Source organism: Sander vitreus, chromosome 20 (genome assembly GCF_031162955.1).
Source record: "Sander vitreus isolate 19-12246 chromosome 20, sanVit1, whole genome shotgun sequence".
NCBI classification, from domain to species: domain Eukaryota; kingdom Metazoa; phylum Chordata; class Actinopteri; order Perciformes; family Percidae; genus Sander; species Sander vitreus.
In genome coordinates, this window is record NC_135874.1 from 18472626 (window position 1) to 18498708 (window position 26083).

Below are 26083 nucleotides of genomic sequence, written 5' to 3' on the forward strand. Positions count from 1 at the left end.
TCACGCATTCTGATATTTGGTTTGGAATAAAAGGTGCCTTTCATTTTGGGAGCCACAGCGCTTCCGAGGTGCGTTTAGCAACAATGCAGGGCTGAAAGAAAAGGGATGCACTACATTAATCTTTGCTCACTGGAGGGCCAGCTCTACAGGAAAAGTAAGAGCTCTGAGAAAGTAACTCTTGATTTCTTAGCCTTTTACTATCTTTTGGCCCTTTTAGTCCCCTCACAATTTAAAGAGCTTTATTGGCATGACAAGTCATTGCTTATATCCCCCCCCCCCCTCTGTCTAAGTCAGTGGACATATACAGTAGGGTCAAAACTAACTGTAGATAAAGGGCTGCAGGAGGATGTATAAATAGAAGTGGATATGAAGGGAAATAATATTTTACACAAGTTATCTCGCCTGTTAGAAATGTGTTCCAACGTTTTGGGTAGTGTAAATGCTGATAATTGTATTGCTAATGCCAGCACCTGTAAGTATTCAAACCCAAAGACAATATACCTGAAGGTGGCATATTGTAGGCTGGACCTTGTGCGTTGCCCATGGCTGAGCTGTTGTTTCCTGTTGGCTGGCTGTAGGGGACAGTAGTAGCCATGGTGCTAGCCTGGCTGATGCCAGGGCCTTGATAGTTCCCCTGCCTACCACAGAAAGAGGAGAAAGATGTTAGTAGAATTGGTGGAGCAGAATCCAGTTTAGATTCACAATGTAATGACAGGCTGTGGAGAGATAAGTGGGTCACAGTGAAAGCTGCAGATCGTACAAAGATGATATTTGGCAGTCTGTCACTGCCATACTGCTTTATTGTTGTAGTAAAAACAGAGCAGCATGTATATCTGAAAGTCACAATGAAAACACAGTACAAACATATCCCTGATCAAACAAACAGCTCTTCCAAAAGATTGAAGATAAGCATGCAGCATTAGAAAACTCTCCCATCCTCTCTTTGGTCTTCTATACAACACATCCCCCCTCCCCTACCTTCCCCCCTCTCATAATTTAACTAATTAAGGTGTGCTTTTGGAGAGGATCATGTTATTTGTTGCCATGGTGACAGCAGAAGTCAATCCCGCTCTAACTCCCTCCCTCAGCCTCCCTTCCCTCTCCCTCTCTCTCTCAGGCGGCTCATCACATGGTGTTGCAAGTGACATCAGAGGGGCTTATCTGCAACCTGCTGAATGCTAGCTATCTGTGTGTGTGTGTGTGTGTGTGTGTGTGTGTGTGTGTGTGTGTGTGTGTGTGTGTGTGTGGGAGACAGAGTGTGTGTGTGTGTGTGTGTGTGTGTGTGTGTGTGTGTGTGTGTGTGTGTGTGTGTGTGTGTGTTTGAAGTCAATGTCTATCATTGCATGCCAGGCAGGCCAAAGCCAGTGACATTGGGGCTGAAAGGAAACACTGTTTGGAACAATTTGGTCTATCTCCTGCTGACTCAAGATTATCTCCTGGACAACCAGATAAAAGAAGATTGGGGTTAATGTAAAGTAAGAGGAAGGAAAGCAGGAAGGAAGGAAGACATCAGAGGGACAATGTTGGGCAACGATAGACCACAAGGAGGAGTATTTGGCCCAAAATGAAACACTGTTTTATGTGGACGAAAAGAAAAATTCTATCCGGATTTATGTCAGTCAATTCATTTTTAACTGGCATCTTTCTCTCTTTCACACACTCACACAGACACATAGTGTAATACCTCATGTTGGAACCGATACACATAGCCTAAGAGGAGGGATTGGCTTGGTAAACCTCCCCATAATCTCATCTCACAGATGTAATTAGTCATAGAGCACGGCTGATGATACATATGTAATCCCTCTATGGGGGCCGAGGTGCACAGGGGAGCTCCATGGCAAAGAAACAAGCTCACACCAAATCCACGCTTATCTGTCCCCATTTCCCTATAATGGGGGAAATATAGACTCCTTCGTTGCTGCCTACGTGTTCCCTAAAAAGCTTTGTGTGAGTCAAGACACAGAAATAAATTGTACCTTTTGATCGTTGCAACTTCTCTCTCAAGTAAAGATGCATGTTGCATGCTAACGCATACAAAATAAAGTGCTAATAAGCCAGCAAGGACAAATAGGTTCGGAGATGCCAAATGTCCGCAAACCTCATCAACCATACTGTAAAAACCGCCCCTCATCCCCCTTAAGCAATATAAACAGAAGCTCTCATGTGAAATATCCAAATCAACAACAACAGTGGTTGGAGGTTTTTTCGACTGTGGCGCTCTCCTATTATGACTAATTTATGTCATAAAAAAACCCATTAGAAAGCACTTGATGGAGGCATTGCACAGCGTTTAATCACACTTAATATATGCATGTGCCGCTATCGGGGAGGGGGGAGAAAGAAAAAAAAATGGCACAGCGCATTCATCTTTCTCTCAGGCACCTTTGTGCCAAGAAAAAAAAACACCCTGTTGCCGCAGAGAGAGAAAGAGTGAGTGAAGGAACAGAAAGAGGAGGAATAGTTATAGAGGGAGATGAAGAAAAGAGGAAGGGAGGTGGAGGGAAAGAGAAGGAAGGAGGGAAATGAAGGCACGAAGAAGCCTGAGTAGTATGTGTCCCTTGTGGACCGATGGGGGGCGTATCTTCAGCTCAGGGCCCCAGAGCTGGAGGAAATCGCTGTTCCATGAGACTGAGCCGAGGGAACACACACAGACACACACACAGACACACACACACACACACACACACACACACACACACACACACACACACACACACACACACACACACACAGCAAGAAACATCTATCCTAACATCATCAGGCCAGTGCACTCTCAGTCTGTTGTCTAGGAGTGGCCCAAGGGGAGAGAGAGAGAGAGAGAGAGAGAGAGAGAGAGAGAGAGAGAGAGAGAGAGAGAGAAAGAGAGAGAGAGGCACACACAATGTGTGACAGGGGAGGGAAACTACCTTCTCTCAGAGGTTTTTAAGAAAAGTTAGCATGAGAGTTTTGACACCACATTACATGGAAGACGTATGAAAATTCAGCTTTTGTGTTGAATCTTTTGTTCGGCCTGTCCAGACAACATTAGGGCAGAAAAGTCATCATCTCACACAGTTGAAATAAAGACCTTTGAAATGCATTAATAGAAACAGTCGTTTTTTTCTTTTATTTTGCTGTCCTTCACTCTTAATGCACACACACACACACACACACACACACACACACACACACACACACACACACACACACACACACACACACACACACACACACACACACACACACACCTCTATCCTTTTGCTATTCAGTCCACATGTGTGAAGGGCATTGGAGAAGGCCACTTTCACACCGTGGGCAGAGCGTGTGTCTGTGTGTGTGTGTCAGTGTGTGTTTGAGCGTGTCCTTGTGTTCATGTGCGGGGTGGGCGCTGTTGCCAAGGGGATGCCATGGTTACGAGGTGCCAGCCAACCAGCTGACGGTGTCTCTCTAGAAGTGGCAGCGCCTTAGTCCTTCATTCGTGGTGACAGGCCGCGCTGATGCCTTCCAGCGCTGCTAACTGGACGAGACAGCAGAAGCGCTGGGACTGCAGGAGTGTGTGATGGCTGTGTGTCCCTCCCTATCGATTTGTCTGCTTTGTGTGTGTGTGTGTGTGTGTGTGTGTGTGTGTGTGTGTGTGTGTGGAGAATAAAGTGAGAGAAAAAGAGCCAGAGAGAGGCTGCTGGATGGAAGGATGGAGTGGATCGGCTGGAGGCCATGAATTATATATGGACCCAATCTGTTCTCAGGGCAGCTTGGGCTCATAGCTCCTCCAAACTCCTGACTCAACTCACCACACACACAAACACGTACACCAATGGGGGGAAGAGAAAGGAGAAATAAAGCCAACAAAAAATAAAAGGACAGCTTTTAACATATTAAATCCAGAGAAAAGCTACTCTTCCCTTCTCCCTCCCCCCCTTCCCAAACATCAAACAGCTCAGGATGGATGGAGGAGAAGCCATTTATTTTGCCCATCTAATGAAAGCAGAGCGCTCCGCAGCACTGCCAAGACTGCGAGCGACAAAGCACCACAGGCAGCATGCCTCGTTCTTGACATTCAAGCGCTGCTCTTATTTATTTAGCAAATTTACTTACTAAGGAGGTCAGAAATGAATTATTTGGCGAGGATTTGCCTGGGAGCACTCTCCTCTCTTCTTCCAACATTTTTCTTCCTTCAATTTTCCTTTGATTTACAGCTCTTTTTTTCAGAGCTTTGCTCTTCTTCTACTACTAAGTGCTTATTTTTTTCGACAGAACCTGTTACTATAGCTCCAGGAACTTTCTGTAGTGTCGCCGGCAGCGCTGGAAAGTCATTTGAAAAGCCAATTCTGTCCTTAGAAGCTACTGCCAAGAAAAGCGTATACCTTTTAATACTTTCTGTTCTCTTCTCTTCCCCAACATCATTCTACAGCTTCAAAAAGATTTTGCACCGCACCTTTCTTCCAAACAAACTTGTACCTCCTCCACACTGACTTGACACCGGCTGTGTTATTTGAACATGTCAGACTTTTTACGCTGCAATTCATCAAACTGACAACTGGCAGCCTAGCTCGCCCAAAGAGTCAACTTCATAAAACTGATGCTATTTTCCACAAAAACAATGTCATTTTAAGGTTGACCACCATCTATTTTTAAAGTTAGGTAACAGTGCATTAACAACAGTATTTACAAATTCTTCTTTTACACGTTTTCAAAGTATTAGAAGAATAAACCTAGATTACAAAAATTATGATTAGCAAGATTCTGTGTGACTTTGTCACTAAAATAAAAGTACTGCTATTTAACACATTTAACGTTTAGTAGAGCAACAGGGTTCTTTTTTATGTTCCCAAAACTCTTTAGGCCAACACTGTTTCCCCTCAACCACCAATCAAAATGATTAACCAATAAAAGCGGGGAATTTGTTTCCGATTCCAGTCGGCCAGTGGAGGAAAAACTCAGAGAGGGCTTGAGGCGGAAAAAAACACTTACGCTACACTTTATCAAGATTTAATCACGACCCACGCCTGCAGCTATGGGATATAAGAAGTGGCCCTCCTCTGCTCATTTGGCATTCTTTTCACTCAACGTAATGAAGCTGGAGTGTGTCTACTAGTGTGTGAGGGTGTGTGTGTGAGTCAGGGGAGGATGGAGATGGGGGATGAGAGGTGGAAATGTAGAGGGATTATTGGTGGGGATGTGTTGAAGAAAATACAGAAAAGAAGAGTCCAGCCTATGACATCACTGCTAACTAGCCCCTGATTTGGAAGGTCGGGAGTTGGGTGGCTGTGGCAGTTCACCTGTGGTTGATGCATCAAAAAGTGAAACTAGACATGTGCTACGACTTGTTTCTCAGACAGAGAGGAACTAGGTCTGAATGTTGCAGAATGTTGCGCCGAGATCTAGAGAGCAAATAGGGAACTGGAGCCTTTAACTGCAGGTTTTTGGAGGCCAATTTTCTCCTGATCTCTCTCAGATGTTCTAAAGTGGGATCTGAGGAAGAAAAACATAACAAGGCTGTGCTGGAGACAGCAGAGAACAAAAAGCAAATTGGGAGGAAGAAAGACTGAGGGAGATAAAACAGTCTGGGTAGGATAACAGAGTTGCACAGAGACAGAGAGGGTGTTACAGTTGGGAGAGTTGGTAAAAAGAGTGAAACAGGTGGGAGGAGAGAGAACAGAAACAGATGAGGATGGATAAAAGAGGTAGAAGGAGCGATAGCAGTCAAAAACAACTCTGAGGGTGAGACAGGCTATTACAGAGTATTCAGAGTATTCTCCAAAAATTTCCATCTTAACAAATTGTTTTGTGTTTTAAATCAGTCAAAACAACGTTCTGCCAGAAGACTAATTCCTGTGTTTGTAGAAGAAGAAGAAAAAAAAAAAAAAATCAATATTCTGAATAAAGAAGATGGCAGACAAATAATTCAAATTTGTGGCCACTGATTTACTTTGAAAACAAATAGTTTCACCTATATTTTGTTTTTACACTAGCTAGTTTATACAAGTATATTGTTGTTCTTAACATCTAGTGTCTGTTCGGCTTTTCCTCCAGTAAAGTGGAAGTAATGCTTTGTTTTGAATAAACACAATAGCAATTTGGAAGTTAGCAAGTGCAGCGACAGCCACCGCAGAAGAACAGAGAACGACCAACCGAAAATTAAAAGAAAAAGCAGTCTTTGTGTTGGACTTTTTTGCTTCAAATGTGACCTTTTCAATGCAGTAAAAAAAACAACAACACATTAATGACTGCTTTGTGCCAAAGATGGAGATAAAACACACTAAACAAAGACAAGAAACCAAAGGATGTTTTCTCAGTCGATAGTGAATCAAAATGGATCACCGAGAAGAGGAATGAGTGAAGACACAAACACACTTTTTTAGACAGATATGTAAACAAACAGAGTAGGAGAGAGAGCCCTCTCCTCCAGCAGCACCACAGCGAGCGGCACCTCTCTGGTGTCTTGGTGAATGTGAGGAGAGACTGACAGGCTGTCTGATTGGTCCCAGCAGTGGGGATCATGTCATGCCACTTCTTATTGACAGCCCAGCCATCTCTTAATGGCTCAGCCAGCATTTGCATTGCTGCGTGTGTGTGTGTGTGTGTGTGTGTGTGTGTGTGTGTGTGTGTGTGTGTGTTTGGGTGTTTGCGGCACTGACCCCCTGATACATGTAATAAATCACACATACTGCAGCCACACCCCCAAATGCCAACAGTGCACAGGATAATCTGAAACTCAGTGAGTGTGTCCATGCATCATACTGTCTGTGCTCACTTCTTGCCATTAGAGTGACTAAGACATGCTGATGGTGATAATGATGACTACAGTGATAATGCTGAAGGTGATGATGGCAATTACGATGATGACTCCTCTGGTTTTGCTTTCAGAGGGAGCTCGTTAGAAATGCCTTCATGATTACTTTCAGTTCTGTTGAGCTTGACACACAAACGCATTCACATATGGATAGTTTATATTTAAAGTCACACACACACACACACACACACACACACACACACAGGTTTGTGGCACTCTCTTTGTGGGGACACGTCATTGACATAATGCATTCCCTAGCCCCTTACCCTGACCTTAACCATCACAACTAAATGCCTAACCGTAACCCTTACCCTTACCCTAACCATAACCTAATTATATCCCTAATTCTAAAACCAAGTCTTAACCCTCAAACAGCCCTTTAAACTTGTGGGGTCCAGCATTTTGGCCCCAAAAGCTGTCGGGACCCCAGAAGTATACTGGACTCCCGGTTTTTGGATCCCATGAATATAGTTAAACAAGGCCACACACACACACACACACACACACACACACACACACACACACACACACACACACACACACACACACACACACATTATGAAGTTGGTGGACCTACCTATGGTGCTGTGAATGTGAGGGTGGCAGGATGGGTGGCAGGATGGGAGGATGGGTAGAGGCGGGATGGGGTGTGGGCCAGTGGTTGGAGGTGGGTTGGGTTGGCTGCATCTGGGCTGGGGACCTTGCATATGGAGGCTGTCTGCTGAGCGGCGTCAACAGACCCAACGACAAAAAGAGAAACTTCATCTGAAATATAATTTCTAGCTCACAGTCTGTAGTCTGACTCATGCATCATCAGAAATGGGAATGAACACTGACAAATGTTAATCTGCCACTTCAGCCTGCAGAATGCTGGCAAGACTGCTCCCATGATGCATTGTTAGGCAAAATCCGTTCCGATTGGAGGAAGCGCAGAAATCCACCCTTCCTCTCAGAAGACGGCCATGTTTCCACAAGTTCCCCCGGCAGGGTTCAGCAAAAGTTTACTGCCCACACAATCCCACAACAGCCCTGGTCTCCAACTCTAGAAACATTCATATATTCAAAGCGCCAACCCTGATGGAAAAATAATATCCCTTAACTCATATACCATTATAACATCAAAGTGCTTTGTATTTGTGATAAGGTGCATATGTCTCTGGTGTCTTCACAGTAAACCTGTAGTTTGCTTTTTTCTTCTTTTGTGTTTTGACAGTGCAGTATTCAACCCCTACAGTCTGCTCACAGGCTAATATCTCTCTTTCTGCAACAAATGGCACTTGGTGTATAGTGCCAGCTATCAAAATGTCAGGCACTTTATGAGATGTGTGAAAATAGGGATAGCTCTGCAAATGGCTCATAGAAGCATGGAACCCCTGAAAAAGACTCTTGCCTTCACGTCTAAAAAGACTTTTGGTTAAAAAAAAGACAAACTCTGTGGCACAGAAACTCTCTGTGGTGCTTTTCAGCACAGCTCCCAACAGACGACCCTGCAGAAAGAGTGACGTAAGATAGAGATGCTTGCTGGCCCCTAATTTTAGCATACCACTATTTCCAGGTGAAATAAAATAGGCTCAGTCCAACAAAGAAGTTAGGTCCACTTCTATTTGGGATGCCACAATATTATTTTCTACACAATTCTTCTTTTTTGTCGAGATCACTTTTAGGACTATTATCGCAAAGGAGCAGCTGCAATGAATTATATGAACATACACACACATTCACACATATACTGTATATATACAAACTTAGGTGAGAAGCTACATAAAGCAAAACAGAAAAACATGCTAATCTCTAAAAATACAATATTTACTAAAGAAATAGAGGGGAGTCCTAGCTGTGCTCTTACCTGTTGTGTGTTGAGTTGGCAGGTCCCGGCATGGCAGCTGCTGCTGCCTCCTGGGCCTTGCGATTGGAGCTACCCAAAGAAGGAGGGCCCATCCCGGGCCCAGCTGGCTGAGGCATACTGGGGGAGCTGGGAGCCATGGGTGGGTACACCCTATTCTGGCTGCTTGGACCGTGGCTGCGTCCTACAGGTATGGGCTGGCCGGGCCCCTGGCCGTGCATGGGGCTGCTAGCATTCATTCCTAGACTGTTGGTGATGCCGGGGCCGGGGCCGCTGTAGCTGGTACTGGCAGGCCCACTGTAGTTGGAGGGCCGAGCATAGTTACCTGGAAGAGGACAACAATGTCACTTAAAATGTAAAACATTCATTGCACCATCGCAGATGGGTGCTATGAATCACTTAATTTAAGAGAAATGGAGTTTATAAAAGGCTTGTCAGCTGATACACGTGTACAATACATACAACAATTGCATCCATCTAAACAAACTTGTGACAAATGAGTGTAAAACTAAATTCTGATTGATAACCTATATATATAAACTATAGTTGTTATGGGGTGCTGACATTTTTGCACAGTTGCAGGTTGCTGGATGGCTCTGGGAACAATTGTCAAGCTTAAGGCTGACTTTGTGAAACACTTGAGAGGAGCTTTAATCTGCAGTAAATGCTTTCTTGCTGCCCTGGATTGCCACACGGCCGTGATGCCAGAAGCTTTCGTAAGGCACACTTAAACCCCTCCATTTTGGCTCTAAAAGCCAAGCTCGACTTCAACACCAGCTGCAATAAGAGCTGAAAGAGAACCACCATGCTGTCAAAGACAACATGTACATAGATTTTGGCACACTAAAACACACCTACTGTAGTGCAGTACACTCCCACACACAGAGCACATCACATTATATTCCCTCTGCAGGCACTGGGCCTTTCCACTGTGATATTCCCTCCCTGGGACAAATCCCCTGCAAGATAGAAAGGAAAATGTGGCATCCTCCATTGTGAAGGGGGCTATTTATTTTGATTTGATTAAGGGTACTTTAGTTGGGCATCACTGCTTAATCCTGTGAGAATATGTCTGGAAAAGGGGATCAAGTCACTTTAAAACCTGAGGGCTTTTCCGCACGCTCAAACGAGGGAAAGTTGAATGACAATATTCCACAAGAGGGTGGGGGGGACATCTTCGAAAATGGAAATGGCTTCTCAGTGTCCTCGAGCTGCTTCAGTGAAGACACTTTCCACATGACATAAGCCTGCGAGTCCAACAGAGGGAGAGAGCGGGAGGAAGCAGCAGAGGTTGGGGGTGGAAAGAGAGTAAGAAATACAGACAGAAGGTAGGGGGAAAAACTCCGGCCACCCCCTCCCCAAGCCCCGAGATAGGATTTATATTAAATCAAAATAAAAGTTGTTCCCATAAAAGTCAGCAGCTTCGGTTGAATTTGTCCAGAAATTGTGATGAAATCTACTGTGGGAGATGGGAAAAGAAGAAGCGGATTATTTCTGGGAGGCTTTGGTGAGTCGGTGAGCTGAGTACGGCTGACACCTGTCAAGGGTTTTGGGGCTATAATAGGGAAGCGTTCAGGAAGAAAGGATGTCTGCTAACGAACACAGGAGGATACGTATGGTGAACAGTACATGTGTGTATGTGTGTGTGTCCATCTGTCTGTGTGAATGCATATATAATACTTCTGAGACCTTGCAACCAGGGAAAGACACATTTCCATGTTTCTTCCACTCATAAGCCTACCACGCCACAACGCTGTGGAAAATCCTGGGAACGGTGCCCTGCAGCTTCCTTTCTCTTGGGTAGACGGTTTGCTTCAGATGAACAAGGCCAGAGTCAGCGACCTCTCTCAGCCCTCTTTGGACAGCTGTTGAGCCCTATGTCATGGCCGCCTGCCATACATTCTCAATAGCCTGGGCGGACACTTTGTGGTTTTTGGCCCTTGTGACAGACTGAGGCTCCAGCACACCTCCCGGGGAGATGTTTATATCACACTGTCCCATTTGGACAATCTGCTTCTTCTTTTTTTCATTTTGGAGGATGGGCCAAAAGCCCCAAAAGTGGGAGTAAGTGTCTGAAAGTTTCCATGACACTGTATTCAACTTTACTCAGAGGGGTGAAATGCTAGCCAAATCTAACTTAAGAGGTTTGTGTCATTAAGTCGACACGCTGCATCGAGAGAACTTACCAGTCTTGATGTACTACCATTCAAAATGTTCTAGTTGTGGGCTATGTTTGCCTCGGCTGACAAAGGAAAGAAAGAGTAGCTGTGGGACTGGGTTAATGCTAAGCTTTCCTATGAGAGTCTTGCTCCGTCCTGACAAGAATGACTCACCTCTTGAAGGATTGGTGCTGTGCCAGAGCACTTCTTCAAGGACAGATAGCGTACTAACCCACTTTTTTAAAATGACTGAGAGCTCAACCCTGAAATTCTGGGTGTTTTCATAAGAGTCATTCATGCTTTCTAAGGCTTTGGAAGGGCCATTCAGATTGCATCAGATGAGAAAGTTGGATCATTGCGGGTGCAAAAGACAAAATACACATAACTATGGAATATGTGTATCATGTCTACATACAATCACAACCAATATAGCGTAAGATACATTGACAGAAGTACTAGTATTATTGTAAATGTAGTCGATAGCTAAATTGATTATGACACCATATTTGTAGAACTTAAAGAAGTTGAAAATATGTAGCTTATTAGTTGGTGATGACTAAAAATATGAAAGTCATAGGAGGGGCACTTCCTCCTTTGCTCACTGTAAAAAAATTTTCGAGACCTTATTGAGAGAATATTTTTTCATATAGGAATAGAAAGAAATCAAGTGTCTGCACAGCAAGAATCAGAATTGGTCAGAATAGTTAAGATCAGTGTTTAATGTCCCTCCTAATTTTAATCTTCCAGTTAACTTCCGATAGGAAGTGAATACAAGTGTGTGTGTCTTTTCTTAGCCATGACAGTGGGTTAATATACGGTATTATCAGTTGTGAGTTAATGGTTTTTTTGTGCAAACTCCAACTTTAAAAAAACAAGCTAACTGCTCAGAAATCCCACTTCCTGTTCCCCAAACAGACACTTGCAGTGTTAGCTTATATGATGAACATGTTAGCATTAACATATATGCACAGAAGTCTGTCCTTTTCTCACCTACTTTGCATGCTACCCATACTACTCTGGAAATCAATCCAGGGGGGACAAGAGGACAAGGAAGACAAGGGGGATGTTATTTCTTATTTGTCCCTTCTCACGTCCTTGTGGCTCAGTCTTAGTTTTCCTGCCTGCTTGTCGGACACTTGGTGCCTTTGGGGAGTCTCGGTGGTATTTATAGTGCGATGGAGGGGAGGAGAAGGAGAAGGAGAGCTCATGATGCTTCGTTCACAATTACATGGAAATTCTCGGCATGGTCACGCATTCGGCGAAGGCTATATCCTGCGCTGGGTTTAATCCCTGCAGTCCCCCGGGAGAGCTGGAGTGTGACCGAGCAGATTACCGTCTACTGCTTCCTCAGCACACTGGACCGTCCAAAGCTAACAGCCGAGGCAGTCATTCTCCTAGCCATGGTGGAGTAAGGTATGATGGTGCCACAACGCGCCCTCTGGTTCTGCGAACTCCATCAATAAAGAGTTGAACGCAGATTACATGGCTGCATGCTTGAGCTGCCAAGGACAGGAGCAGGGCAGGCTCACCATCTCCACATGTGGATGAACACAAATAATAGAAAAGAATAACAGCATTTTTCTCTTTTACTTTTTTTGTGGATGTGGTAGTGGTTGGAGGAAGACAGTTTCGGTTGGGGCACAAGAAATAAATGTAGTGTGTGACAATAATAAGACACCCTGGTACCAAATTTTGTTCCAGCTTACTAAGAAGTTACATTTTCTAAACCTTAGTATGGGTGCTATAATACACCATCTTCTCTATTTACCCTCTCTGATGCAACTTAATGTGTTTTTCAGTAGTACTAAGTATAACATTATTTTACTGAAAACCTCATTCTAACGGTTTCTAATGCAGTTTCATCTGTTTTTAACAATTTAAATATCTTGAAATTAGGCAGATCGGTTCGCAGCTATTAATAATGTCAATACAGACAATTTTCAGAGAAAAACAAACAATTTCTTCACTTTATACGGTTTAAGACTCAGTATTAGACTGCAGTATATGTGTGTATGACTTGCTGGGATGGATAGTTGTTTTTTTTGCAGCATCTTCTCTTGCTTGAGGCTCCCACATACTCTCCCAGCCACCTCAGCACCTTGCCCGGCAGGGCGTCTGAGCCTAAGCAGAGCTGGGGAGCACCTTGGGGCTGCCAAGCTCCACACACTGTTAATTTCCTCTGAAAAACTCCACTCCCTCCCACGGGCGCTGGCTTTTTTGGCTGAATTACACCACTGCTCCAGCAAGACACCAAGGCTTAAAAGTGCTGTCTGAAGCATGGTCATTACTAGCAAGTGCTTAACCCCTTTAGGGGGGGTGGCATGGTCAAGGAAGCGATGGGAGGGAGAGAGAGCAGAGCTGAGACAGACTCCAAATCTCTTTTGTGTAATGGCCTGATATCCTCCTCCCTCGTCTGTCTGTGTGTCCACTGTTCTCAACATGCTGTCTCTGAACCATGTCCAAGTGCATGTCTTGAGAACAGCTGTTGGAGTTATTTGAGTCCTGAGAGCTCGATATCAACAAACAGTATGGGATCAGTTTAACTTTGGATAAAGAGGGTTTTTTAAATAACAGCCATGAACATACAGCAGCATACATATTTTTGGGGAAATGCAGGGCAGCCCACTCAATGTAAGAGCTCTCATTTATGAGAAAACAGCAAAGAGGGGAAAGCTTTGGCAGGGTTCGACTGTGCATCAATCTGGAGAAAAAAAACAACCTTTGGTTACAGTCTAGAAAGCAAACTTATCCAACCAAAGATCTCTGGAAATAAGTACTAAATATTTCAGTATTGTTTGTAGAAGGGCCATATGCTCCTGCAGTCTCATGTATCACCATAACTGTATGTTGGAAGGGCTTATGAAATCGATTACACAAGCTGCACTACAGTCGTTTGCCCCCGATAAAAGAGCAATGCTGCAGCCTTCCCTTGCACAACACCACAAAGCTCTTTGGTGAGCTACAAACTGTCAGTGCTGATGTGTGTGGCAAAAGTGATTGCTGGAAGTTTGGTTTCACACACCACACACACATCTTAAGAGTTTGGTCTTCAAGCACAGGCAGACAGGCCAAGAAAACCAGCAGAGCAGAATTCAGAAACTTGGAGTGCGTTTCTGTGTTGGCTAATGGCTGGCTAATTTGTTAGTGCGCTAGGGAGAAGGAAAGGAAGCAGATGGTGTTGTCATTAAGAACAATGACCAGCAGCTGTCTGCCCTGTTCACCCTAAACAGGCTCCTGACAGGCCCTTCAAGAACTGGGACCCTGGCTCATGTCCCCATATGAATACTTTCCAGTACTCAAGGTGTTGGGAGTAATGTTTTCATATTTCTGACTAATAAGTGTCTCTTGGTGTACAACATGTCTTCATAATGATGGCAATATGAGGGAAATCCTCCAGTTACCAGTTTAAAGGGGCCATTTTACTATTTATTTATTTTAAACGAGGGTAAGGCCGTGTTCAGACAGGCAAAAGCAATGCATCAAAAAACAAAGCCGTCTCATTTATTTCAGTGAGATCACTGGGTTGGCACAGCGTGGGGGGCCTGGGCAGAGGGCTCTATCTAATAGTCTTAAAAAATTAATGGGTTGACAAAATATACGAAGCACATCTCAGTATAATGCAAAAACAATACAACAGCACGACAAATTATAGACTCCAGAATGACCATAAAGTTGAATCTACGCCTCTCTTAACACAATTTCAACAAAAACGGACCATTATATGAAAGTAGGCTTTATTGCAGGAATATTTGCATTTGACAGCATTGGTGTTAGCTTTAGCTGGGTGTAGTCTATATCCATGACATTCCACTTCCGGGATTGCAGATGGAAATTCAGACGGATTTCATTCTTTTCGGCCGGATGTCTGTTACTTTACCTTCCGCTTTCTTTGTATTGGAATTTTAAACTCCAGTCGATTTATGAGGACTATGGTTAACTGCTCCTCAGATGTCTGCAGGGTAAATCCAGACAGCTAGCTAGACTATCTGTCCAATCTGAGTTTTCTGTTGCACGACTAAAACAACTTTTGAACGTACACGTTCCACCAAAACAAGTTCCTTCCTGAGGCTATTTTGCAGCGGCACCATGGCCCTGTCCAGTGCTTAACACCGCCCATGACGATTGTGACTGGTTAAAAGAAATGCCAATAAACCACAGCACGTTTTTATCCCATCCCGGGATGCTGTGTGGACTGGCAAAGAGAGACTAAGCTGGGTGTAACTAATAGACTGCGAAATATAGATACAGCAGGTAGTGAAAGAGATATTTTACTACCTACTATTTTAGTTATAGTTTGTTTAGCTCGTGAAGATACAAATGTAGCCACTCAGGGCTAAATTTTAGGTACTTGTCTGAAAATATTCTGGACAGATGCAGGTCAGTTGCAAGTGTATTAAATTTGAATGAGAGTACACATGCATCAATATATATATACTGTATGTGTGTGTGATGAGAAGACAGCAAGTCTGAGCTGTTCTTTCAGTTTCTGATGGGAACATCTCTTCTGTCATCCGAGTGAGATTTCACGCTTATCTGCCTCCAGAGCCTCTTCCAGGCTAGTCCGCCTCACTGTCGCTCTCTGCTTACTTTATTTCTCTTTTTCTTTTCTGCTTACTGGGCTGTCAGCCCAGCCAAGTCACATTAAGAGATAAGAGTGGGTGGAGAAGGGAGACCAAATACCAAATGCATTAGGGCTATTAATCAACATTAACAAATGTGAGGGAGAGGACGCGAGTTTTGGGAAAACACACGCACGGCTGGGCGCATTTATCAAGGTGACACATTAAAACACATTTACCAAAGAAATACCATAATGTTTGGTCCGGTGTGTCGCCAAAGGCAAAAAACGGCGTACAACAGCAGATGTCAACCTGTGTTGGATGGCCAGGAGTCGTATGTTGGAGAGAACAAGGGAGTGGAAAATGCTTAATTACAGAGAGCGAGCCAAATTTTTTTCGTCAAATTTCTGGGCATTTGGGATTCGTATATTTTTCATTGTTGGTTGTTGTGACTTATTTACCAAATGTGTCTCATCAAACAGGCCTACAGTAGGGGCGACCTCTAGCTCACCTAGTAGAGTATTTGCCCAACGCAGGCTGAGCCTCCGAATCCGACCCATGGCCCTTTGCTGCATGTCGCTCCCCCTCTCTCTCCCCTTTCCTATCTTCAAGCTGTCCTGTCAATAAAAGCCCCCAAAAAAATCTTAACCCCCCCCCCACCACCAAAACAAAAATCAGGCCTACAGTATTATACTTTAGTAAACTGAACCAAAGACTATTGCTCAGAGGGCAATATCACAAAGATTATTAAGGAACACAGAAATGTTGGACTTAACCAATTTATTAAAACTTAAAACCTAGTTTAAATTCTGTTCATTAGCCACATATATTAAAATGTGAGGAAATATACTAAACCTTTGAGATTCTTTTCTTTTTAAAAGTTTCAGAATCAGAATCCTTTATTGATCCCCTTAGGGAAATTGTTTAGTTGCAGTTGTGAATCAGTGAATTTAATAATGTGCATCTCAGTACAAGAAGCTTCCTCTGAGGAGTAGAGTTCCCCCCCATGTGCGTGAGATTAAACGTGAATCTTTGCAGTCATCTTGCTGTAAATACATGACAGACAATATACATGAATATGTCAAACACAAGAAATGTCTCATTTGAAGAAGAGACTGTGTGCTTTTAAGACATGACGGTCCCAATCTCAAGTAAGGTGCCAAAACTATTTCAGAAGTCCCTATTTTTGGTACTAGATTTAGCATTAGCATGGGGAAGTGTGAGACTGATACAATATCTACTGCAAACACTACATTGAGTTTACAGAAGTATCTAAAGGGTGTTTGAAGGAATTTAACATATATCCACAATTATACCATGTATTAAAAGGAGAAGATGAATGATGATTGAAAAAGACCCTTTTTATTTTAGACTAAAGACTTTTTAAAACACTGGACCCTTCTCTGTGAGGCTAATATTAAAACACTGAGCCTGATGACAGGATTGGACATCATCAGTGGATAAACTTCACGACATGTTAGTCTGCCTTGTCAGTCTGGAGCTACCTCATAATCTTATCATGAGGAGGGCCAAGCGGTCCGTTCAGAGTTCAAGTGCCTCATGAATATTCTGAGAGTCACACCCTCAGAAAGATGGGTTTTAATGCCCGCAGTGAGACCCATGAGACAAGATAAGACTGCATCTGTGTGTGTGTAGGAGTTGTAAGAAGAGATATAGAGAGTTAAAGACAGAAACGGAGGATGGAGTTTTCTTTCAAAATGAGTCTTTTTGTATTCCTCGTTAGCAAACTGTCTTTGAAACCAATGACACTGATGTCAAGGCCCAATGTGACTGTGAAATGTGACTTTCCATCTGAGGCCAGACTCCCTCTGAATGAATGACACATGCGGTATTCATTACTACAATAAGACTAGTAAGGAAGCAGAAGCTGTTCCACGAAACCGATGTCAGGTAAAAGTCAACAGAGTAAGTCAACACAGGGCCTGTTTGTCTGGTTTTCATGATAAATAATTCATCGTTAAGTCTGAAAGCTTCAGATCAATCAAATTCCATCTCTTTTGGTTTTGGATAGTCTTTTTTAAACCGTGGACAGGAAGTTACATCCTCTGGTTCTGACAAAGCGTGACAGGAGTTGAAATTACTGTATGATTAAGTGTTAAGGCCAGGTCACACCTGCATTTAAAATAGAAAGATTTCACAGCCAAATCAAGTCGTTTCAACGGAATCGCCAAGATTAGTGAGTTTATTAACTGTGTGAACTAAAACCGCATTCATTTTTAGCGTAGAGTTCAACCTTGGTGAGCTTTGACATGAAAATTTGCGCTATTGACCAATACCAAGGCGTCTTGACAGTGCTGACCTTTAAGGGACCTTTATGGAGTCCAAAATGGAGGAAACTATTCCAGCTTATTAGCTGTGTTGAACCACCCAGTTTTATTCAACCCTTCCGTGTTGGGAGTATAAACTGCTCCACAAAAGAGGACTGGTTTGCAGACAGTTATGGGATGGAAGTCAATGGTACAAATAGGTCTTTTGAAAATATATGGCAAACTTGTTATCTTGTAAGCTACCAGCAAGATTGTTAAGTACAGTGAGCAGTTACTGTAGCAAGCTCGTTAGCTCAACAAGCTTTTTTTCCCCCCTCTTCAATAAAACTTGTTGTTGATTGAAATGATCCTGAGAGCAAAATACCAGGTGAAGCAAATGGCACAAAGAGAAAACAGAAAGAAGCTAGAGGAGCTGATTAGCGCTAGCACGTTCCAGGCTGCAGCCATGTTAGTGGTTAGCTCGCCAGCTACAGTAGTTTACTAACTATTCCTGTGAGTGGTCGCTACGTCACCAAGCATCAATGGATCATAATAAAGGTCAGGACCTTTAATATGTGTTTCAGTTCAGTTCAACTTCTATTCCTAAGTGTTAAACTTTGTTGTTGATTTGTTCAGGGGGTGGCAGTAGCTCAGTCCGTAGGGAGTTGGGTTGGGAACCGGAAATACGGAGGTGGACTGGTAGCTGGAGAGGTGCCAGTTCACCTCCTGGGCACTGCCAAGGTGCCCTTGAGCGAGGCATCGAACCCCCCCGAACCGCTCAGGGCGCCTGTTCAGCAGTCGCAGCCCACTCACTCTGACATCTCTCCATTAGTGCATGTAAAAGGAGTGTATTTCAGGCCTGTGTGTAGTGTGTAATAACAACAGTGTAAATTGTAATTTCCCCATTGGGGATCAATAGAGAATATAAATTAAATTAAGAAATGTAATTAAATTAAACAAGTAATAATTGTTATAATATATAAATGTTGATTAATAATGCACATTAATGCAAACAGGCTCCAACCTTGGTGTCCATACTGTGATCCTTGAGGTCCATAAGGGCCTGAAGGGCCGCTCTGGGAGTAGGGACCCATCCCAGGATACAATGGGCCCCCAGGTGAAGGGTGGGGGGACATAGGAGGTCCGGACTGAGGAGAAGCAAACTGAGAGCTAGCCTGGTTCCTCTGCATGCTGGACATAAACCCTGAAACACATAAATAGACATAAAAAGCAAGGTCAACCCTTTGCTTATAAAATACCTAAAACCCAAAGAGGTCTTCAAGAGTGAATGTACCTGCTCAGTGAAATCAAATGTTGACTGAGGGATTGAGCGAGGGTGGGCGTAATCATTCTCTAGCTCAACAAATCGGAATACCTATTTAATTTCCTCGTGTAAAGAGACCCTTCCTTTTGATGAAATCCCTAATCTTGTACCTTGGCATTGGCTCTGGTTACTCGTAGATACACATCAGTGAGTAACAAAGCATGGAGCGGGTATTAGACAGAACATGCACAAAAAAGACAGGCTGACATGCAAAAGGAACCCTGAGCACAAAACAACACACACACTGAATGTTTAGTGAACTTTATCAGTGGCGAAAGCACAGGTCCAGTGTATACAGTATGTGGCCTAAAGATGTTTTATTTATACATATATATATATATATATATATATATATATATATATATATATATGTATGTCTGCAAAAGCTCAGTCCATGTGTGTCTGTGTGAAGGCGTGCGTGAAAAAAATAAAAAATAGGCTAAACGTGTGCTCCACTCTCCACAGCAGAAGCCGGTGATTTGACCATGGCTACTATGTTATTCTAAGCCGTTCTGTCAATAGATGTGTCAAAGCCTCTCAGGCCCAAACTCGCCTCCACCATTCAAATTGACATTTGGAGCGATCCTCGCCTGGGCTTCGCTCTTTCAAGCCGCCACATTCGTTTTTAAAAACCCACAGAAAGGTCTCCCAATCCACCATGAATGGGGAAAGGTCGCTGGACCACCATTGAAGGGAAAAGACGAGGGTATGTGGGTGTGTGAGTGTGTTGGGGGGATTCAGTATTGCAGATTAGGTGTGAATGGATTGGGTCTGCTCGAGTGTAAACTTTGATAACTATCCGCTTTGTTGAATGAGCATGCACAGACCTACTCTTTAGTGAGTTTTGGGTTTAGGGAAACAACAGCATTGGAAAGTGCAAGTTGACACTTGTATAATTCCTTGTTTCTGCTAAGAGAGCGAGAGAAAATGTGAGAGAGAAGAGGGAGATAAAAGTTTTATTCACTATATGCTTGTGGGCACACACGTGTACATATTTGTGTTTCTGAGTGTGTGGGGGGAGATAACGGAGAAAGAGAGCAATAAACGCTCCGTGTGTGTGTGTGAGTGTGTTTGTGTGCAAGAAAGAGACAGAGGCCAATACAGAGAAAGAGAGAGAGGCAGTGAGAGAGAAAGTGTGTGTGGGAGGGAAAGACAGAGCAACGGAGGGAAAGAGCGATTGGGGCCTGAAAGTGCTTAGGCTGCGAGTGCTGGGTTTAAGGAGCGAGAACATTATTGTAATGTTTTGCTTCCATTAGGGTAAGGGGATTCTGGAGAGGAGGAGAAAAAAATTACAGTGTGTAATATCGCACTTTAAATTGCCTGCAAAATGGATGGGGAGAGGAACATTGTGCAGACAGTGCTAAAAGCAAATAACACATTCAAGGATTTCTCTCTCTGCTTCGTTCCCTCTCCCTCTTCACACACACACACACACACACACACACACACACACACACACACACACACGCACACACATAAACACAAACATAAACCTTTCTCTCTTTCTGGCAAAGCGAATGAAACTCTCCGCCGGACAACAACAGGCAGCAAGCAAAGCACGCGAGCGACAGTGGGGGGAAAAAAGGGACATTCAGCGGATTTATGGAAATGAAGAGTTGAGAGAGGCTCTTAGGGAGGCAGGCACTTGAGCAAAAAGGGGTGTGTGTGTCGGGGTGGGGGGTGGGGGGTTAATCCTTGCTAGGAAAACAGCGAAAACAACAACCAGCCCTGTTAACCGGTGCTGTGTTTTTCTGCACTGGGCTGGGGAGGGCTCGAGGTTTACAAGCATTAGAGAGCAGCATTAAATCTCTGGCTTGATTTCATCATGTTGGGAAATAACCTTTTACAGTGCCTCACTCTGTCTCTCTCCGTCCTCATCTATCCACTCCCTCAGTCTCTCTTATGTTAACTGCTCTTTGGTGGGTACTAAAAAGGGTCACAGTCACAGTCATTCCATTATGATTACATCCCAGTCTTTAGGCTTTTTTGCAATGTTGTGTACATGCTGATTTTTTTTGAATTTTTTTTTTTTTGAATGAGCAATTCTGCTGTTTTGAGTAATACACGAGAAGTGGCCGTAATTGCTGAAAACAATTTCCCATTTGGCAGGCGCATGTGGCTTGTGGGTTAGCATTCATGTTACAAGCCTCTGGCAACAAGTTGTGGACAAATCTGACGTGGCTCTATCAAATGACCACACACTCTGACTTGAATTAAGTCAGGGATAAGTTGACTACATTTTTACTGTTACATATATACCAATCCATGGTTTTCCCATGACCTATGTTGGAAAATGATGAAGCATACTGCTTAAACCTTGTGCCTGTGTGCGTTTGTGTGAAAGCACCTTCTCAGCCTCAACTACAACTATACAGTATGTGTTTAAAAAGTTAGTTTTGAACACAAGCTGGCTCACAAATGCAAAACGGGGTGGCATGCTTGCTGAAGGAACTCATTTTGGAACAGCAGGAGAAAGCACAAAGTCCTGCATTGAGCCAAACTAGCCATATTCTTTGTTTACATCTTTGTGCTCCAAGTCCTAATGATCTTGACTCTTCATGCCCTCCCTCACTGGTGTGGAATATATATTAAAAAAAAAAAATCTCATTTCGGACTTTGTAAGTATACAGCTTCTTTTAATCTGAGTGTGATGTACAATCTGGATTACTTATGGAAACTATTTATGTTGAACACATGCAGACTAACGTGTATGCATTGGGTCTTCTAAGGACATGTGTACTAGCCGTGAAGTTTAACTAAAATAAAACTTGTACGTACACACACAGCATTTCACCCTATTAATCTCTGTATACTCCTCGTACATTTACAACCTTCACTATTCCCCCGCCAGACAAGGCCAAACACCAAATTCTGGCCAGTGGATAACACACACATATACACATACCTTTCTCCTGAGCCATAGGTGAGCGGGTGATTGGCGGGTGGGCTCCTTCTGGTCCATTCCCAGAGCTCTGTGGGGCCATCGTGGAACCTGCAGAACAACATGAAGTCAGGACATGAAGATTCAGACATGTACAGTTGATACTGCACTGACTTGACACATTTCAGAGTTTCAAAGGTTCAACTGGTTGAAACAAAAGCTGTCACATTGAAAGAAAAGGTTTTGCATTAATTAGATTCCCTTCTGTGCATCAAAGCGAATTCAACAGAAAATTTGTTTATATTTGCTTCCCGTCTGCCTTGCTTGAAAATTGAAGGAAACTGCACGAACTGTTGTAACAATAAAGCACTGAAGGAAACACTTTTGTCTTTCTTTCTGCATTTCTTTCAATGACACAGAAGTTAGAGGGTTTAAAAAGGTTTCTGTAGTTTGAATGTCAAAAGAAAAACATGACAAATCAGTAGTAAGCTGAAGGTTTTATTTTGACTAAGGCCACCCTGGATGTGTTCCTTGAGCTTTAAGCGATAGGGTTGGAGGGTTTGCTGCCAAATTTACAAATACACAAAGAGCACAGTGCAACCACTTACAATATATGAAGTTGTTTGTGATTCACTATCAGCTAAGTGACAAATGCACTTCTAGAGGACATTTCAAGTCATTGGACCCTGTGCCACTTTCTTGTGTAAGCATTCAAACCAGAACGATCCCCTATAGAAAACCAGAGCCATTTGAGGATCATTGATTAGGTGGTTGTGCAGGTCTTTGGGCTGTGCCAGTTCCATTGAAATCCAATAGTGAGTTGAGGGTCTGATTAGGACAATGGCAGACAGAGACTATGGTGGATTGATTTGGCCCAGAGGAAGTAGAGAGATGGCAAATTAACCTTTTATCTTTGGATTCAGACCTGAGACATTGAGGAGAGGGAAAGCAGATGGGAAAAGGTTTTTTTTTTTTTTCAAACTACACTGGTTGAACTTTGCTATAGATGAAAACCCAGCTCTTAATGCAGCATGCCCCAACATACGAGACATGTTGACGTGATTCAACTGTACATGTTCAATGATGATTGTCACTACATATATGGCAAACTTACACACACACACAGGTCTGTCCACGGTAGCAGTATAGAGGTGGCACGCTCTCCACATAAACAAACCCAACTCAACCTACCTGCTTTGCATAAAACTGCATAAACAACATTTCCATACACCTGGCTGCCTACACACTAACACACGCATACACACACAGATGTAAAAGTAATTGGACAAACAAGTGTAAATAAACACACTAAAAAACACAAGGAAACACGCATAAGAGCACAAAAGGCACATAGGATATGTGCTGAAATATTAAAACACACACACATACCATGCCACACACACACACACTCACACAGACCCCCTGCCCCCCACATGAATAGATCCAGCGGCGCTGCTTCAAAGAGGGAATATTCGATTAGTCAGTCAACATGAGGTGGAGGGAAGGGGAAACGTCAGAGTGCAAACGTTGAAGAAACCCTGAGATAACACTTGAAACACTAGTGGTTCTATGTGCGAATGTACCAGTGGTGAAAGAAGCAGCCCTTTACTTAAGCTAAAGTAGCAATACCAAAATGTAAAAACACTCACCCACAAGCGGTAGCAGGAAACTGTTGAAAGTATAACATAGTAAAAGTACTCATTATGCACAATGGTGATTTCAGAATGTTTATTATAATGTTTATGTATTATAACTGGGTTATTATTAACGATGTATTAACATGTAAGCCACATTGGTCAACTGGGAGCAAGTTTTAACTACTTTATATGGTGTTGGAGTGTAATCTATGCAATGCATCTTATGTTTTTATCTATCTGTTGTAATCTTATGTTAGTGGATGTAAAAGTACAAAACTTTCCCCCTGAAATGTGAAGCAGGAGTAAGTATAAACTAGTAAGTAGTAATCAGTGGTGGAATGTAATTAAGTACATTTACTCAAATACGGTACTTAAGTACAGTACAATTCTGAGGTACTTGTACTTTACTTGAGTATTTCCATTTCATGCTACTTTATACTTGTACTGCACTACATCTCAAAGGGAACATTGTACTTTTTACTCCCATACATTTATTTGACAACTTTAGTTACTTTGCAGATTAATAATACAAAATATAAATCAACTAATACATTCTGAAATGGGCCATTCTGCTAATACCTTTGTACTTTAACTTGAGTATGATTTTGAATGTAACAGAGTATTTCCAGTATGGCTACTTTTACTTTAGTAAAAGATCGGAGTACTTCGTCCACCACTTGTAATAATCGAAATACTCAAGTACAAGTACCTCAAATTATCCCTATGTACAGTACTTAGTTACTTTCCACCGCTTTCATACCACTGGTATGTACTGTATGAGCGTATGCAGCTATGTGCTTGTTTCTGCTGCAGTGTGTTTATTAACACTTCATTGTACTGTTTATGTAGTATGTGTGTATGTGTCTGACTGGAGGAGCCTAAAGCGTCTTATTGAGGGCTATAGCCACTTGTTGCCAGTGGGACAGATTTAGCCTTAGCGCGAGTTTAGATGGGTAAATGGGTAGTGAGGATGAAGTACGCTAGCATTAGTTTACTGAAGCCACTATGGAAGTCTACCCTACGATAAAGGCTTGCCTGTGTATGTGTATGTGTGTGTGCAGGGATGCATGCCAGGCACCGACTATGCTGTCAGACTCTGTTTGTTTGGATGGCAGAGTGGTGGTGGCAGCAGCAGCTTGTACTGTGTGCATTTGTTTGTGTGTGCATGTGTGTGAGCTGTGCCACAATGAAGGTACAAATAGGGAACAGTGCCCTCCATGCTCCACTACTCTCTCCACATACCCATGTAAATTGTCACCAGAGATGAGATTAATGCAAAGACATGGAAGTGTGCGTTTGTGCATGCATGTGTGTGTATGTGTGTGGGTGAGAGAGAGAGAGGACAAAGAGGGAAAAAGAAAAACAACAAGAAACAGGGATGCTTGTTGAGAAAGAGGAAATTGAAAAACAGATGAGAGAGGAGTGGAAGTAGTTGAGTCTGACAAGGCCTCACCCCTCCTTTCCTTATGTCTCTGCGAGTGAAGCTTGGAGCACTTTGTAATTATTTCACTACCAATTACTGCCCAAACAAAGCTTCTTCCTACATTTTCTCCTCTCCTCTCCTCTCCTCACTATCACTTTTAACAAGGTGCCATTAAATAATTACGTCCAAATAAAAACAAACAGGCTCCACGGTGAGTCCTGGCAAGTTTAATCCGTACCATTAATAATTCATACGCTGAATCTTTGACGTACCGTTCTTCTCCATGTGAGAGAGAGCGAGAGAAAAAAAGAGGGGAGAGCTAAATGTCAGCAGTAGCTGACTGTATATCTTTCCCTGTCCAAAGAAAAAAGGCCATCTTTGCTTGCTATGAATGAAAATGTAAAACAAATAAATGGTAAGGAAATGCTTCCACCATGCAGGTCATCTTGTTGTGGCTGGTGTGCGTGAGTGTGATTGAATATTTGTCTTGATTCATTTGTAAGATTGTCTGGCTTTAGATATGTACTATCTGTATATACTGTATATGGGTTTCTTTTTGTAAATAAAAACATCTGAAATTGTGTTCTACATTTCTGTGGCTTTTTCCAGTGATTACATATGATTTATTGTATTTAGATCTGTTTCAGTGTTTGGACTGTGTTGACATATTTGTGATCATTCTTGTAGCTTGTTGCACCTTTTTGTACTAGTCTTTAACTGTGTATGCTTTCATGTGCATGTGCTTGAATGTGTCTTTGTTTCCATGTTTTGATCTCTTTCTGTGTGTTCCATAAAGCGCTAGTGTTCCCATAGGTGCTCTACAACACAATTAGCACATGTAGCCATCAGTGGCATGGCAATAACTTGCTGTCCCTCAGCCTGCATCTTTACCCACTGTCATTACCACTGGCAATTTACACCTCTACAAGCCCCCAACTGAGCATACACATAAAAACATACACAAATGAAAAACTGCCTCTTGCATTTAAGAAGCGGTTAAGAAGCAAGGTGCTTTTATTTTTAATGAATTGAAATTAAACTATACTTTCCAACTCAATGTTTTTATCCTGAAAGAATTTTATTAAAGCCCCTTATAATCAGATTTTTGATGGCAGGTTTCAAAAACGACTCATTCATGAGAGTGCACCTGTGCAAATGTTTGTCCTTAACATTGACCTATCAGAAACCACAAGGCTTTAAAGAGGAACAGATTGG

At 42.8% G+C, this 26083-nt stretch overlaps 1 protein-coding gene across 4 annotated transcripts in view; it reads right to left on the reverse strand.

Annotated features, from left to right (window-relative positions):
• Nucleotides 1-26083, reverse strand: part of LOC144534744 (AT-rich interactive domain-containing protein 1B-like) — a 169768-nt gene that overhangs the window by 19596 nt on the left and 124089 nt on the right. For all 4 annotated transcript variants that reach the window (XM_078276737.1, XM_078276738.1, XM_078276736.1 and 1 more), the window contains exons 6-10: nucleotides 21833-21919; nucleotides 18628-18807; nucleotides 8622-8943; nucleotides 7353-7493; nucleotides 502-638 (exon numbers count right to left, since the gene is read on the reverse strand). In XM_078276737.1, coding sequence (XP_078132863.1) covers nucleotides 502-638; nucleotides 7353-7493; nucleotides 8622-8943; nucleotides 18628-18807; nucleotides 21833-21919 — 867 coding nt within the window. The remainder of the gene's footprint in view (nucleotides 1-501; nucleotides 639-7352; nucleotides 7494-8621; nucleotides 8944-18627; nucleotides 18808-21832; nucleotides 21920-26083) is intronic.